Raw genomic sequence first — 18,786 nt, forward strand, 5'->3', positions numbered from 1 at the left:
CATTGTAAATGTATCCTAAGAAAATAATACAGAAAATTATATGCATAAAGAAAACCTTAGAATAAGGGAATCATTGGGTATATTAGGCAATTCACCTGATAGAACAAAGAAGAGTGGTAGATGTTATAGTGTTAATAGTAAAAAAAAAAAAAAAAGGATTTATCTATGTTGTAATCTGCTCTCACAAAAAGAGTGAAAAGAAATAAAGTAAAAATGTTGAGAAACAGTAAAGAAGAAAATAGTAAAATAGCAGTAAAAGGCACTTCAGAATTCCACCAAGTACCTAAAAGTTCAGTTGTTTCAGAGACTTAGAAAATATTATACAAGATAATTTTGTCGGTTATAAAATTCTAAAGTATACAATTTCCATCCCATAAAGATTTAAAACAAACAAGCAAAAAATGCTTTGGTTACTCCAAAACTGTTAGGAAAAAGTAAATCTCTTTAAGGTACGTTTCAATCAATCATCCGTGACACTGATGAAAATAACTGATTTTTATTTATGTTTATGCATCAAATGTTTTCTTAATAGATTTCCAGTTTAGATTAGAATATAAGATAAGAATTATTATTAAATATAACTTGATTTATTATAATGTCAATTATCCTATAAAAATAGAAATAATGTTTAGATACATGTACTTACAATTAAATTATCAAATATTTCTAATATTAAACATAACTGGTAAAACATCAGAAATTGTATTACATTTGGAGTCCAGATTTAGAATGTGTTTCTGGAGATGGACAGCAAGGGACAATTTCATAGATTTACATAGCAATTCCTCATTTCCCTGGGAAATCGACTTAACCCACCTTGAATGAAACTAATTTGCTTGGGTGCTAAAACCATCAGAAACTATTTTCAAGGAAACCTTTCTACAATTATGTCACACGATAATTTATGTTTCACTGTATCTTATAAAGGCAAATTCTACTTAAGTTAACCATTGTAGATGTTGACTACTGTTAGAGTGAGCAGTACTTTTGAGCATTACACCTCTTCTGTTTAAAAATGACTTACTAGAACTGAGTAGAGTATGTATAGCTGCTTGCCCTTTCAATCATTTAATGGCTACAGGTAACAATCTTTTAAAGCTTGCTTCTCCTTCTCCTATTTCTAAGTTGTAAGCCTTTTCTTTATTGACCTCTTGTTGATACTCTCCCTTCATCTTAGTCTAATATGTCTTAAAGTATACAACTAGAGAACTAACCATGTTAAAGCGAGGAGACTTTCCTGTGAGTTAAGTGTGTGCTTTTGTATACAGACATTATGATATCAAGTCTAGCCATTCAAAAGATATTTTCCTTTCCTTCCTAGTTCTTAGCTATATTATAGACTGCTAAATTTATCAAATATTTGACTACTAGATTAAAAAAAAGTGTTATGACACAGCTATTTAAAAAGTAAAGACAGGCATAGAACAGATTCAGCATTAATGTTATATCCTGATGTTGGACTAAACCCTTAATAAATCCATTTTCAAAAAGAAAACACTTGAAACATTTCCCTTCTGAACAGTTAACATATAAAAAAGCAGCAGGAAGCAAAATTAAATCTTGTTTTTACATAAGAGATGAGCAAGAATAGCACACAGGAATGAAATACAGCTTTCTGCTCAGACAACCTGCTGCTATGAGATATTCTAACAACCTATCTTTCTCTTTAACTTCCTTTACATCTCCAGGTTCCTGTCATTCAAGTGAAAATTTCCACCTGGCACTAATGCTGGGTGGGGAAGCAAACAACTTCCTAAAAACAGATCATTTAATATGATACTCCCCAAAAGCTTTGACTTTATTTTCCTTCCAATACCCTTAAGTTTTGATACAGCCCATGGATTTACCACCTACTCATGACCAATCACAGGCTTTTTAATGTTGGCCTTGTTAATTACAGTCACAAGTCTGCATATTTTTATTTCTTTGAATAAGAACTATTTACCATGAGACATATAAAGAGTTTCCCCCATTTTTGAATAATGAAGGCTATTAATTTATAAATCAACAAAAAATACAGAGAATAAGACCTGTGGTTTATAGTAACTTGAGTATAATACAGGTTAAATTTCAAACTATAGAACTTTCAAAGGATAAAAAAGTTTGTTACTCTCATTGCTACTAAACAATTAAAATCATTATATCTTATTATTAAGGCCTACGTTAATCAACACAATTTTGTAGCATGCATTATTCCTTTTTTATAAAGAGATGGGGCTGGGTGTGGCAGTGTACACCTATAACCCCAGTGGCTTGGGAGGCTGAGGCAGGAGGATTATAAGTTTGAGGTCAGCCTCAGCAACTAAGCAAGGTCCTAAGCAATTTAGCAAGACCTTGTCTCAAAAAAAAAAAAAAAAAAAGGGTCTGGGACTATGGCTAAATGGTTAGGTACTTCTGCGTTCAATCTCTGGGGGTGGGGGAGAAAGAGAGAGAGAGAGAGAGAAAGAGAGAGAGAAAGCGTGCGCGCAAGTTCATGTGTGCGATGGAGATCACCCTATGTTGCTCAGTCAGTCTCAAACTTCTAGGCTTAAGCAATACTCCTGTGTAGCCTGTTGAGTAGCTGGGATTTCATGTATGTACAATCACATCCAGCAATTATTACTTTCTTTATATATAAATAAATTTCAATTTAAGTCAAAACTAATAAAGCATATTACTGAACTCCAAGTTATTTAAGTTTTATCCAGAAACCAATCTTAATAGCAATGTTTAGAAAAAAAATTAAAAAGTTAATTACCTGAGAGCAACTGTTTCTCTAAAAATATAAAAAATCTATTTTTCAAACTATGTCACTATTATATTTGTTTGTGGTTGCCATAAATTACTATAACTGCCTAAGAAAGTCTCAAGAGGATAGGTCTAAAGATTTATCATTCTATTGTGGCCTGAATGACCCCACTCACTATCACAACCTCCCATTTTTATGGAGGATTTGTAAATTTCTCTCTGTAATTGTATCCACTTTTGCATTATTAATTTGAGGTTTTGATATCAATGATAATTCTTATGCCTTCTCAGTACACTATTTCTTTTCTCAGCATGCGACCTTCTCCAATTCCTAATGTCTTTGCCTTAAGGTCAGTTTTATCTGATGGTAATATAGTTATGTCAGTCTTTTTCTGATTAATATTTGTCTGAAATATATTTCTCCATTTATTTACTTTCATCCCCTATTTGTCCTTATATTTTAGGTATGTTCCACAAAGCTAAATTTATTCATATTTTCTATCTGAATGTCAGTGGCAAGTTTTTTATATTTAATACGATGCATGATGCATTTAGACTTATTTTACCACCTTATTATGAACTTTCTATATATCATTTTACTTTTATTCTTTTATTCTGCCTTCTTTTCAGCCTTTTATTGTACTGATAGTTTTCTTTTTATCCCTTTTGCCACCAAACTAGTTAGAAGTTATACATTCTATTTTTATTATCTCAGGTCATAATTAAATTGTTAAAAATTAACAATCAACCTAAGTTCAAGTACTTATGACTTCATAATCCTTCTAAATAATACAAATATTTTAGACAAAGGGGAATGAAGGAAAGGGTAGTCAATAGAATAAATTGGACATAACTTTCCTATGTTCATATATAAATACAGAACCAGTGTAACTGCATATCATGTACAGCCACAAGAATGGGACGTTATACTCCATGTATGTATAATATGTTAAAATACATTCTACTGTTATGTATTTTAACATAATATACATAAACTTTTTGAAAAAAAGTTTTTGAAAGTATTTTAGGAAGTTTTAAAATTCATGACACCTTAATGTGGACTTGTATTTTATTTCAACCCTATTTCTATGTTCCATATCAGCCATTATTAGTTTTTGTTTTAAGAAATTAAAGCTTAGATTTACCTACATGTTGATCAATTTTTTTGAATATTAATTCTTCCATTCAATACTTCCTCTTTGAGTTATATTTCTTCTTCTAATTCCAATCATTAAAGTTTTCCCTATTGTTCAGAATAAAGGCAAGGGCTAGCATGATTGAGGGTTAAAGTCACATAGTTTCAGGAATACAGACTGGGTCACAAGGAACTCTGGGAAAGCAAGAACAGTTAGTATTTAGTCTGTCAGTTTCTAAGAATCCAGACATGTAGGGAAAGGTGAAGAAGTAGTCCCCAAATCTGGAAGATCTGGTGATACAACCAAAGTCCAAGCAAATTAATTCATCAGCTACCAGACTCCTGTTGGCTTGTAAGCCACTGGTACTTAATTTCTCAGTCCCATTCAGTATGATCAACCTCTCTGGGTACTAATTAAAGTATTTCTTCTTTTTCTTTTCTTTTTTTGGTGGTATTGAGGGGGAAGGGGATTGAACCCAGGGCACTTTACCACTGAGCTACATCCCTAGTCCTTTTCATTTTTTTATTTGTTTCATTTGAAACACAGTCTTGCTAAGTTGCCAAAACTTGATTAGAATTTGCATCTTCCTGGCCTCGGCATCCCAAGTAGCCCACCACGCCTGGCTATTTCTTCCTCTAAAACCTACATCTAGTTTAAAACTGAAACAAAACTAAAAGGCACACACACACAAAAATCTCCATATCATAAGTCTCATTCTCCACAGTGCCATATACTAATAGTTTCTTATGTAACCTTCTGAAGGGGGTAAAAAAGGAAAAGCATAAAACAGCATTTATTTATATATTTAATTTACTTACAAGTGGGACTACTGTTTATTCTGATCTTTTTTTTTTTTTTCTAACCTAATAATACATCTTGGACTTTTCCAAATCAGTACATACAAATATTTCTCCTGCTAATTTTCAAAAGTTATTTGGATGCATAAGAGATGAAGTAAGGGGATCTGAATTTCTCAGAGCACAAAACTTGTCATTATTGTTAATCTCCGAAGTTCAACTAGAATGATTACAGTTAGAAATTCAATCTCCCAACTAAATCAAATTCTTAGCAAAGATAGTTCTAACATATGTTTGGAATTAACAAAAGAACCTAGGAAACAGAAAAGAATTTCTTCTGGCACATATACCCTTCTACATACACATTTTATTCCTTTATTTTCCCCAGACTTCCAGGACATATAACATATTTAGTTTTACAAAATTTATTTTAGAAGTTTTTGGCTATTTAAACTGTGGAAAGGTGGTTGTTTGAAGAAACTAAGGAAGAATACAAAAGGCATTCCCACATTTTAATTTCTAATTTGTGTCCTTTTTCAGTTTTTTATCCTAAGATTAGTTTATTATATCTAGGAGACTTTCTAGATACCTTTTCTCCACTATTCTTCAGTACCATTATTGTCACACAGTAAGTAACTACTTATGTGTGGGGCTACTTTCTCGTTCAATGTTCTATGTGTCTACACTGGCACTAATACTTTAAATAAAGTTTATTAGCTAGAATATCAAATCTTCCTACAATGTTCCTCTTAAAACGTCTTTGTTATTCTTGACATTTTGCATTTCCATAGTAAACTTAGAATCACCTTATCAATTTCTGTAAAAGAAAATCTGTTAGGATTTTTATGGAAATTACATCAAATCTACATATTAATTTCACAAGAATTGTTATCCTTGTAATATTGAATCATCTAAGGCATGAATAGGATATACACCATCACTTATCTAATTTTTATTTTTCTCAGTAATATTGTATAGTTTTCAGTGTAGAAGCCCGCCCATATTTTGTCAAATTATTCCTAAGACTTTGATGTTTTGCTGCCATTAAAGCATTTTCAAAAACAAATTGTATTTTCTGTTTGTAGATGATAAATAGAAATAGTGTGGGGGGTTATACACTTTAAGTACAATAATTTCACTGAAGTTAATTTATAATTCTAAAATAAGATTTTTGTTTCATTGATCTTCTCTATTGGTTTTGTGTTTTCAATTTGATTGATTTCTATTCTCATTTTATTACTTCCCTCCTTCGACCTGTTACGGGTTTAATTTGCTCTCTCTCTTTAATTTGCTCTCTTTGGTGGGGGAAGGCCTGGGAATTGAATTCAGGGTCTCCATGCATGCTAGGCAAGTGCTATACTGTGCTACATTCCCGACTACTTTCCTTTCTAATTCATTATGTGAAAAATTATAAGATCATTAAGTTAAGACCTTTTTCTTCCCAATATGAGAATTAATGTTCTGAACCTTACTGAGTTAACTAGATTCTATCAATGTTGGTATGTTTCATTTTTAGGTAGTTCGAAATATTTTTTTAAAATTTTCCATCTTTTCAAGTGACCCTGAAGAATAAAATGCTTTAGAGTCCCTTATCCATGGTGCAAGTAGGACACATGCAATTGAGACTTCATCCTTGGAGGACTGGTTTACCAAGAATCCTAAGCTTCTGTTGTCCCTTGCTGTTTATCTCTAAGTAATTAATTCATTCTACACAATATATTGCATATGAGTATGTTCTGTCTCACTGGACTCAGACAAGTTGGTAACCAGAACACATAAGTTACATAACAATGTGAATATATTGTCCACTTAAAACCAATTGAGATGGGGATTTTTTTTTTTTTTTAAGTAGGGTCCATATTTCCCAGACTGGCCACAAACTTTAGGGCTCCAGCAATCCTCCTACCTCAGTCTCCAGAGAATCTGGGACTGATGTGTATTTGATGTGTATTACTACACCTGGCTAGGTGGTAAACTGTAACATGTGCATTTTATCATAATTAATTTTTTTTTTCAAATGCGTGAATTTTATGGTATGCAAAATTGTATCTTAACAAAGTTTTTTTTTTCCAATCCTCTCTTTGACCCATGAGTCATTTAGAAGTACGCTGTTCAGTTTCTAAATATTTAGGAGGATTTTCCAGATATTTTTCAGGTATTGTGAGAGTAGGCATCACAGGCTTCTTTGAAATCTGTTGCAGCAATTTCCCAGGTAAAAATTTACACATCATATAATTCCTGGGATTCAAAGATCCCATAAAACCTATGCACTGATCTGCTAGACTAACACTTCATATCCTAACACATTGAAAAATGATAAAAAGATGTTCCCAGAGAGGGAGAAATTATTTTCTTGGTTCTTATCATAGAGAGAATTTTTCTATATGTCACCATTTTATTATCGTTCAGCTATATCTGAGAAAACTCTAAATAGGCACAACTTCATACTAGTGAGCTGAATAAAAGTCAGTTGCCCAAAAGTACGCTATGTCTGATGAAGTTAATTATAATCTAAGACAATTAATATCTTTTAAGATGTAAATAACCTCTTTTAAATTTGAATATACTGAATTTAACTTTGTATCCTAATATTTCTTCAAAGCTAGTATTTCTTGTGTTCTCTGTCAGTTTGTCCTTAATATCTGGGGTTTATAGAGGCATCTTTACTCATATATCCCTCCCCATCATTCCTATTGTAATTCTCAATTCAGAGCCTTATGTAATGCTAGCAACAGAGATATCTAGTCACACTGGTACACTGCAGGCCCAACCAAAACATGTTAGGCCTTGGCTCCATTTGCAAGGCAATCTTGCCTCATGTAGCAAGTCCATACCTATAGCAGCCTTATCTAGTAAATGCAGGTTTTCTTTAGACCTTATTTGTGAGTATGGCTACACCTTTATTGTTACATGCATCTATGTGTCAGCTATGCTAGGGTAGTAGAGGCTACTCATAGTGAAGCACAGCCTAATCTTGGCTAACTGCTGACAACTTTTTCTTCCAGAAATATACTTTGTTATAACTTTGAGAGAATTAAATCATATTCCATACTTGGGAACGGGTAGTATTAAAAGCCCTATTTGATCACTAATATCCTTGAAAAGATGTAACAGCCAGGTATGATGATACATGCCTGTAATCTCAGTAAGACTTTTTTTTTGTTTTGTTTTCAAAGAGGAAGAGAGAGAGAGAGAGAGAGAGAGAGAGAGAGAGAGAGAGAGAGAGAATTTTAAATATTTATTTTTTTTTAGTTTTCGGCAGATACAACATCTTTGTTTGTATGTGGCGCTGAGGATCAAACCCGGGCCGCACGCATGCCAGGCAAGCACGCTACCGCTTGAACCACATCCCCAGCCCTCAGTAAGACTTGAAAGACTGAGGCAGGAAGATCCAAGTTCAAGGCCTTCCTCAGCAACTTAGTGAGGAACTAACTTAACTAGACTCTGCCTCAAAATGAAAAATAAAAAGGGCTAGGGAGATGGCTCAGTGGTTAAGACCCCTGGGTTAAATCTCTGGTGCAAAAACAAACAAATAAATGAAAAAATAAGCACACAAAGAAAGAAAGAAAGAAAGCGGGGGGGGGGGGGGGGATGTAACAGCTCTACAATGTTAAGATTTCCACTTCCTGTGAAAAATTGACTAGGTAATTCAGACAAATTGCCTCAATGAGAACACTTGGAAAAATTGAATAACTTATTTATCAAATTATCTTGAGGGCTGGGGATGTGGCTCAAGCGGTAGCGCGCTCGCCTGGCATGCGTGCGGCCCGGGTTCGATCCCCAGCACCACATACCAACAAAGATGTTGTGTCCGCCGAGAACTAAAAAATAAATATTAAAAATTCTCTCTCTCTCTCTCTCTCTCTCTCTCTCTCTCTCTCTCTCTCCCCACTCTCTCTTTAAAAAAAAAAAAAAAAAAAAAAATTATCTTGATTGCATCAAGTGCTAACATGGCAGTGAAAAATTACAGGGCAAGATCCAATTGTTCAATTCTTTTCCAAGCCTTTAACTAACACTTATATTTCCTAGGATGGGTATGGAAGATTTATTTCACTCATAGACTAAAGAAACTACAAATTTTGGAAAAATGGAAAAAATTAATAGAAATATTTTTAATAAGAAAGGCAGGGAAAATAGATGATGGAAAATATTTTTTGAATATTATTTAGTTGTGGTAATGAAACAAGTTAGGAATAACAAAAATTAAGGAATGTGATAAGGGGTCAACACATATATTTACAAGGCCTTAAAACAAAATCCTAGTGTCTACAACTACTGACTTGTATTGAAATGGAAATCTTCTGTAAAAAGACACTCCTATTATTGTTTCAGTCTGCAACCTAATTATATATCAATTTTACTTTCTCATAGTTCATAACATTTGATATTTACACTGATTCTAGATTCCTTAAAATCACAAGGTAATAGTTACTGCTGAAAAATATGTAATAATTCACTTTTTAAAGGAATACTTATTATTATTTACCTACAATTTTGTTATCAAAAAAGCTTACATTCCCATAAATTATAAAGGTGCACTAACAGTTCCCTTATATAGTGAAATTTTAATTTCATTTTAACACACTGAGGACAAGGAAAAACATAAATTTGAACTTTCCATTATAAAGTCTAGTGTTATTTTCTTCTGTAAGGCACATTTCAGACTATAGAAACAAATAAGCAATACATTGCTATTAAATAATTTGTTCAGTTCAATCATAAAACACTATGGTTTACATGTCTATAACTATGTGTTCTGAACACAAAATTCTACTTAGTATATTGATTATAACTTCCCAATTGCTGTCAAGGCAAATGAATAAGAATTTTTAAATGGAGAGAGTCCAAAAACCAGTGCTCTTAATTTTTACAAAAATTCACCTAGAAAGCTGACATTCATGACACATTCTAAAAAATACATACTAGAGGATGTATATCCTATTGCTTAGAATTCACACATGAGAATTCAGTGTTAAACCCTTCTTATCTCAAAATTAAACTACTAAATTATCATCTATATATTAAGAGCACAAAAGTTAATAAACTATGATATATTAATATATATTATGCATGTATTGAAATAGTAGTTACAGATCTCTGTTATTTTGTAGAGTGAATAAGCAAATCACAAAATATGTAGATAATATATGTTAATGTGGATTTGCACAATCCATGACTGACTTATAGTGAATACAGTGTTTAATAATAAATCTATCTCTGCGGCTTGGAGGCTGAGGCAGGAGGATTGTTGAGTTCAAAGCCAGCTTTAGTAAAAGTGAGGCGCTAAGCAACTCAGTAAGATCTTGTGTCTAAATAAAATACAAAATAGGGCTGGGGATGTGGCTCAGTGGTTAAAGTGCCCCTAAGTTCAATCCCTGGTACCGGGGGGGGGGGGGGGGGGGGGAATGAGTCTATCCTAGCCTCTGATACCACTTCAGATTCACTACGGAAGGAAGGAAGGAAGGAAGGAAGGAAGGAAGGAAGGAAGGAAGGAAGGAAGGAAGGAAGGAAGGAGGGAAGGAGGGAAGGAAGGAGGGAGGGATAAAGAAGGAAGGGAGGAAAGGATTTAAAGATTTCTTCTTACAGAAATTTATGTTTGTATGACACTGGTCTTTGATGATTAATAACAGAAAAGGTTTTGGGAAAAATATATATGTAATGATAAAAATAATTTCTGATCTGTTATTATAAGAATATAAATGTACTTTACAGGTGATTTATTTGTTATACTCTACTATACCCACAATGTTAAAAGCAGTTTGAAAATCCTCTCATGAGCCTTTCTCCTGATACATATTAAAGCTATAATTAAGTATTTTAAAGTATTTGGCAGCAGGAAACTTCTAATTTTTAGGAAAATAAATTTTGGAGCCTGAATAGCTGGGCATTCTAAATTTCAGGTGTTACAACGCAAAGCTGACTAAAACACACACAGTTTTGTATCATACTTTTCCCACTTAATGTTATATAGTATTTCTCCATCTCCCTGATATCCTTAAAACTCTAAAAATTAATCAATTAATTAATTTCAGCTTGTATTTTCAAGTCACCCTCTTCGAAAGCATACCTATCTTTAAATTTCTAGATTTCCTTTATCTTAGCATCTAAATGTCCCATTAATAATCTGATTTCTGTCACTTTTCAATCTGGTATATTTGAGACTTTAATTTTTCAACTGTAAAAGGAATACCCTATTTAAAGATTTAGCTTTCATTCCAAATCTCGAGTCAACATTTCCATTTATATACAAGTTGTTATTCTACTTAAAAATTTGTTTTCTTTCTTTCTTCAACCAAATACTTAGTATTTGACTATTTCCTCTAACTGTTTTTAGTGAAACTATTCTAAAAGAATAAGAATAATGAAGGCTGGGATGTAACTCAGTTGAAGAATGCTTGCCTAGCATGGGGGAGGCTCTGCACCCTGGATTCAATTCCCAGTACCACCAAAAAAATATTTAAGAGTAAGAATATGGAAAGATCAAAGAACAAAACATGTCAAATTTAAAAACATAGAGAAGTAGCAGGAATGGTGTTATTAACAGCCAAGAACTAAATAACACAAAATGTTATTGAAATTATACCAGCTATGATGGTACACACGTATAATTCCAGCCACTTGATCCTTTCTTTTTTGCAGTGCTGGGCCCCAATACAGGGCCTCATACATGATAGGCAAGTGTTCTACCACTGAGCCATATTCCTAGCTCAATCCCAGCCACCCAGCTCCATCCCAGCCACTTGAGACTGAGACAGGAGGATCTCAAGTTTGAGGCCAGCCTCAGCAACTTAGTGAAGGCATAGCAACTTAGCAAAACCCTCTCTCAAAATAAAAAATAATTTTTAAAAAAAGGGCTAAGGATGTAGGTCAGAGGCAAGCCATCCCTGGGTTCAATCCCCAGTACCTAAATAAATAAATAAAGCACATGTTTGTTTGTTTTTGTAATCTTATTCAATGAAGACTTTCCTTATATAATAAAATGAAAGTTGAAAAGTAAAATTGGGGGGGGGTAAGAATTCTATTAAAAAAAATGAAAAACTTAATGATTTTTCATCAACCTTCATCACTGTAGGTTAAATATGCCTAAACAACCTAGAGCCACAGACTATTTAAGCAAAAATATCAATTCAAGTGTGTTAGTTGATGTGTTTTGATTTTTTTTTCTTCTTTTCTTCTTGGTACTGAGGACTGAACTCAGGAGTATTCTACCACTGAGATACAACACGTTCCTTTTTAATTTTATTGTAAGGCAAGTTCTAAATTCCTGAGGCTGGCTTTAATTTTGTAATCCTTTGCCTCAGCCTCCTGAGTTGTTGGGATTATAGGCATGCGCCACTGTTCTCAGATTATTTTGATTGTTTTCAAAGTCTTTTGCAATAATTCTACCAAATATATTGCCATTACTACCGCCTAACCTCTATCCCACCCCTGCCACCACCAAAATGCAAGATATTTCCTATACATATGCTGATTCTTTCCTCTAGTGAAACCATCTCATAAGGGCATTTTTCCCTGACATTTTCAGTAACCAGATTAAATTTTTCTAGATATAATACTGAATTTTATTTATAACAAAAAAAACATGTTTTTTAAAGCAATGAATATTATTATAAGGCATCTATAAACAAAGTTTGAGAGAAAAATTAGTCATCTAATTGCTTACAAAGAACTTCCATTTCTTTGTATGGCTGGTTTTTAATAAACAAAGTTTTTAAAAAATGCCTCTAAATTATTTGTCAAGACAACAAGAAGAATTTAATAGAAAACAGTACTGTGTTATAGCAAACAAAATTTGGCATTCTGTTGGAACTACAAGTAGGAAGGCTCTAAGTACAGTTACCACCAAGTATCATTTTATGCATATTATTTCAGTCAACTTGTCAACAAGCTATCCTAAAAATTATTACAGAACCAAATTAAACAACTCATATATTGGTAAAAATAGATTACTTCATTTTTTACGATGTTAGTTATGTTTAGTCAAGTATTACGTAATTAGTACTTTTAAACAAAATCATTAAAGCTTACAGAAAAGGGAACTACTTACAAGCTGCTCTGATTTTACACCATATAACTGAATGGTCTTTGCCACATTTTTTGCCACAGCTAATGTGAGGTTTGCATCAACAGCAGCAACATTTAGTTCACTGCAGAAAACAAAAACAATTTTTAATATTAGCAAAATATGTTCATCAACAAAGTAAAGCACAACATATAAGCCTAGTAAGCCCAATACGCAATGCAGTGTTTCTTTTTATACATTTTGCTGATTGTTTCCAAGAAGTGGTACATTGTTTTATCCTCCACCTCGCCTAAATTCAGCATTAGGAAAAAGAGCTTTGAGATATAGCTTTGTTAATGACCAGTTTCCCATTAATAAAAGCACATCATGTGTGGGTTCAGTCTGTGATTAACAGAGTGAATTGTGTACAGATTTTAAAAGCAGCACTCTTGCAAATACTGATCAGTGCAATTAGAGGCACTGCATATCACAGACATCTGCAAGGAAATGACAGCTTTTGAATGGAAATGATGACCTTGGAAGGACATAGTCTAAAAATATAAATTACACATGATACATAAAGATATTCAGTTTTTGTAGAAATTATATCAATGGATGCTGTTTCGTAAAGACCACCTTTTAAAACATATCAAAAGCATAATGGCTATAATTAGAAATTTTATAAACTTGGATTCTTTTAAGTATTTCCTTGTTGTGCTTATTTTCATCTTTAACAATTAATTAATTTGACATCTAACATGACTAACCAAAAATAGTGAAATTTTTACAAAGACCATGAAAAGAATACTAAAAGTTAAAAACTGCATGAAAACCCATATACAAGCAAGCTAAAAAAGCAATTATCTCTGAAGTAGACCGAATGTTGATACTTCCCAGATTATCTTCTTAAAGAAACAGAAGGAGTTTGGAACAATATTAGTGCATATTATGTGTGACAAAAAGTGCTCTCTCATATAGTACTGACACATAATTTTATTAATGTTCACTTTAAAATTGTATTAAACACTGGCATCAGTATGCTTCTTCAAGGTCCTGATTATATTTTTATTATACCACCACTGTCAAGATGTAACTGGCATAGGAGAGATGCTGCTTTAATGTTTACATAAATAGGTTTATGAGCTCAAGTTGAATCCAGGACTGTATTTTTATCACCTGCATGTTAAACAGGTAACAGACCTTAGAATAAAAAAAAATACAGAGTCAAATCTCCAGCAAGTTAAGATAACAGCAAAGAGGTTTAGGACCAAGATGCTGGGCAATCTAGACTCTTTATAAGTGTGTTTGCAGCTGATGATATGTGTATAATACCTGTGGCTTTTTAGTTTTACTCTTCCATTCCTCAGAATCACCATCTTCAAATTTATAGTCTAAAATAACTGAGACAGTTCTACACTTGGGTCCAATAATAACCAGCCACTAGTTTTCCTTCTTAAAATGTCCATTTCAAATGTACAGGATTATTCTCAAAACAACCTGGCAGCAGTGACAGGAACTGATAGTTTCAACTGCAAACTAATCTGGATCACTTTAAAATGCACACATCTAAAGGCTAAGGGATAATTACACTGCCTTCCAGCATTCAGGTGGCAACTCACTTAGGATACATTCCCTTTTTAGAGTTGTAAAAGCTGTCACATTCACTTAGAAAGCTTAAAATAGCAAACACAAGTAGGCTAATGAGGATTAGAACCCTGTTTTTGCGATGAAGCACTTCTGGGTTTAGGATAAAAAACACTAACTGTTATGTTTTAGTTTCTCAATTTGTAAAATTATTTTTATTCTTACTTTGCTATGAGATATTAGGAATTTACTATGATAGGAAAAGCTAGGTCTACTTTCCAACTTTGGCAAGATACAGATTATAATAGACTATTTTTAGAATAAATTTCATTAATTGGAATCTCTACTTACTATGTGTACACTCATTCACTGCAGGACTTCTTAATTATAGACCTAATTACTTGAATAATTTGAGGTAAATTCAAAATGCACTGCCATGTTACATCAATAACAAATGTGGCAGGCATCTAAAGGCAGGATATTATACAAAAAATACATACCTTGCTATAGTTTTAATGATACCATCAAGTTCATCAGAGGAAGGTGGATTACGCCCACTCGGAGGAAAAACCAAGTTGATAGGATCAAAGAGTCGAGATAAGGATTTTGAGAGATAAGCAGCCTCATAGGGTTGTAGTGAGTCTTTCAAAGCCTTTTCTGGACTGTAGAAAATGAAATTTTTAAAAAATTAGTTTAAATTTGCAATACTAAATGCTAGTGTTATCAGGCAATAAATACCTTTTAAATATATCTACTATAAGATAGCTATATTAGCAAAAAGAAAGAAAATATATTTTTTTAATATATATAAATAGCCAGGTATGGTGGCCCATGCCAGTGTCCGAGGAGGCTGAGGTCTAGAGGATCCCAAAATCAAAGACAGCGTCAGCAACTTAGTGAGGCTCTAAGCAACTTAGAGAGACCCTGTTTCAGAATAAAAAATTAAGTAAAAAGGGCTGGGGATGTGGCTTAGTGGTTAAGTACCTCTGGGTTCAATCCTTGATACTAATAAATAAACAAACAAATAAATACATAATTGTATAAATATATTTCGTGATTAAATGTTTACTAAGGATCACATAAGTATTTTAATTTATGCATTAGACCCAGCTATAAATGTAATATAATATGTAGAAGTACCTACTATTATCTATCACTTGAAACTAAGATAATAATATTTAAGAATCTATTAATTCTAATGAAGAATATGCCTTTACTTACCAAACCCTATTTATAGAGTATCAAGCATACACAAGAGACGCAAACCTCCAGAGACCTGCTCATTAGCTCAACCCTTTTCACTCACAGCTGTCATCATCTTCCATAAAGTTCACTGAGAGGAAAAGGTACATATCTAGACTATTATCAGTTTTCCCTTCTTGTGTTACTGAAAAGAACAAAGACAAACTGCAAAGTATTTGCGAAAGTCCTATGATTACACAAATAACCTCAACTGCAGTTCTAAGCTAATTTGTTTTACAAAATTCTTCACAAAATAAAATTAATCTACTACACACTTTTCTTTCCTCCTTACATTTCAGTCTCCAACAATTTCTACATTCTCATTTAGCAGCCAAATGACTGGATGTTAGCTTTCCTTTGACAATATCCAAGTCTATTATATTTTCATTGAAAACTGAAGATACTTTCAAATCTCCTATTTGTGATCCTTCTAACAGCTCTTCAAAAAAAATTTTTTAAAGGGCAAATTCCTCTTTATCTTAAATGTTAACAGTGACAATATCTGACCTGTTCTTCATGTATATGAAACCTGGCTTTCTCTCTTTCTCACCCTCTGGTCCACTGACAGGCCTAGAGGTCAGAATGCTCTTGGCTCCTGCATCATAATTCCATAGTTATCTCTTAATACGTTCTCATTCAGTAAGTATTTCACTCAACACATATTTAATGAGAATACTATGCACCAGGCACTTTGACAAGTGCTGGGAAGAAATATATGAAAGAATGTTTTATAGTCTAGTGGAAAAATGGACAGGTGAAGTGCAAATTTTATAATTTCTCTAACAGATAAAGATGCAAAGATCACTCAGAAGCAGGGTTGAGCTAGTATCTAAATCTGTTCAAGGCACTCACTCCTCTTACTGAATTACATGTCATCAGAGGATAGGAAAGGTAGCAGAATACAACAGACATTAATATGGCATTATGTAAAAACGTGGATGTGTAACCGATGTGATTCTGCAATCTGTATTTGGGGTAAAAATGGGAGTACACAACCCACTTGAATCAAATGTATGAAATATGATATGTCAAGAGCTTTGTAATGTTTTGAACAACCAACAACAACAACAAAAAATGTCTTCTCCTATTATCTATTGTCCTTAAGAAGCCTCTTTCCAATTCTGCAGAAATTCTGACCCCTGAATACAGTATTAACACTCTTGTTCTCCAAATCTGCTGCAGAATCCCTGTTGACTACAATGTCAACACAGGTAACTTTCCTAAAATCTGTTCTGTATTTGAAAGAATTACCTGTTTTGTATGTGAAAGTTTACATTTATAATGATCTTTATTTTAGATTTACTAAAGAACTTCCAAATTTTGAACTGTTCTATTTTTAAGGTGTCCCAGTCTGAGGACAACTTTTCATATAGCCCACCTTTTCTCTCTTCTTCCCACAAATATTATTGTCTCTACTTAATAATATTTAGCTTTATTTAATAGGTACAGTAAATATAGCAGTGAGCACAGTTTTTATTAAGTATGAATACCTCTACACAAGAAAGAGACACAAAAACAAATAAATTTAATGAGTTCAATATGGAATATGATAGTGATAAGTGCTACAGGAAAAATAAAGCAAGGAAGACAGAGAATAGATTTGTTTTCTCCCCCCACTCCCCCATTCAATTTTCGATAGGATGTGGCAAGGAAAAGTTTACTGCAAAGACCTAAAGGAAAAGAGGTAGCAAGTTACTCAGATTTTTCGGGGGAAGAGCTTTCTATGAGAGAACAGCAAGTGCAAAGTCCTGACAAAGGTCAATCCATACCTGGCCATGTCTGCCAAACAGAGGAGCAGAACAAGTAGATGACAAGTGAATAGTACAAAATGACATCAAAGAGAAAAAAAAAAGGGGGCTGGGGATGTGGCTCAAGCGGTGGCGCGCTCGCCTGGCATGCGTGCGGCCCGGGTTCGATCCTCAGCACCACATACCAACAAAGATGTTGTGTCCGCTGAGAACTAAAAAAAAATAAATATTAAAAAAATTCTCTCTCTCTCTCTCTACTCTCTCACTCTCTCTTTAAAAAAAAAAAAAAAAAAAGAGAGAGAAAAAAAAAGTAGATGACTCAAAAAGAGAAGAGTCAGGCTTTGCTTTCCCATAAGGGTAGATTTTACTCTAAAGAACACATTCTTTGACCTTATTGTGATTGGAGATATGTGACTTTTTCCTACCAGATTTTTCATCAGCCTAATAGGTCTTATGAATTTTACCATCCACTCAAAGATGCTCTCAATAGGCATCCTGATTTTTCCAATTCACCTTCATTTCAAAGCTCTTAGTAAAATAGTCTCTGAATCTGCCCTTAAGCTGTGAAAGTATCAAAAAAAAAAAAGTAAGTTGCTCCTATTAAGCATTCTTGCAAACCCCTTAATATCAAGAGACATTTTTACACTGATGTTTGTAGATCTTTTTCATTAATCCAACTTGGAGTTTGTTGAGCTTTCTGAACATTGTAGGTTATTGCTTCTCATTAAATTTTGGAAGATTTCAGTCATTATTTATTTGAATATTTTTCTTTCTCCTTTCTCTCTCCTCTCCTGTGGTAATCTCATTACACATAGATCGCTATAGGTATCCCACTTTTGTTGAGGTTCTGTTTATTATTATTTTTCATTCTTTTTCTGTTTTTGTGGTTTGCATAATATCTATTGATCTAGCTTTGAGTTAGCTAATTCTTTTTCCTGCCTGTTCAAATCTATTGTTGACTTCCTCTGGTCAGTTTCTTATTTCAGTTATTGTGCTTTTCAATGCCATAATTTCCATTATTTTTTAAAAATAATTTCTCCTTACTGGCAGCCTCTATGTGATACAACGTAGTCCTCATATATTCCTCATTTTTAAATCATGCTTTCCTTGAGTTCTGAACACTTTAATAATAGCTACTTCAAAATCTTTTTCTGTTAAATCTAACATCCAGTTGCTCTCACAGATAGTGTCCTTGAGTTTTGTTTTTTGTTTTATTTTTCATATGCAGGTTAATTTTCATGTTTCTTTATGTTCCATAATCTTTTATTGGAAACTGGACAATTTAGATAATATATTATAGCAACTCTGGGTACTGATCTCCTGGTTTGGGGCTTGTTAGTGCTACTTGCTTATTTATTTAGTGACTTGCTGGATTATTTTAATTCTCTTTCCCATAGTGTTAAGCCTGTGATACTTTTCCTCAGTGAGATATAGGTTTGGGTATGAGAAGTCACCCTGGGACTTCACCTTGCTTTTCCTGAACACACCTTCATGTTAAACTCTACTAATTGATTGTCTTAAGTTTTCAACAATGCAGTAGGCATAAACTC

The 18,786-nt window shown here is 33.2% G+C and overlaps 1 protein-coding gene across 1 annotated transcript in view; it reads right to left on the reverse strand.

Annotated features, from left to right (window-relative positions):
- Positions 1 to 18,786, reverse strand: part of COG5 (component of oligomeric golgi complex 5) — a 336,390-nt gene that overhangs the window by 76,856 nt on the left and 240,748 nt on the right. Inside the window, exons 13-14 of the mRNA XM_081282899.1 lie at positions 14,747 to 14,908; positions 12,708 to 12,807 (exon numbers count right to left, since the gene is read on the reverse strand). Coding sequence (XP_081139025.1) covers positions 12,708 to 12,807; positions 14,747 to 14,908 — 262 coding nt within the window. The remainder of the gene's footprint in view (positions 1 to 12,707; positions 12,808 to 14,746; positions 14,909 to 18,786) is intronic.

The sequence above is a fragment of the Spermophilus citellus genome, assembly GCF_964194105.1.
Source record: "Spermophilus citellus genome assembly, chromosome: 3".
NCBI classification, from domain to species: domain Eukaryota; kingdom Metazoa; phylum Chordata; class Mammalia; order Rodentia; family Sciuridae; genus Spermophilus; species Spermophilus citellus.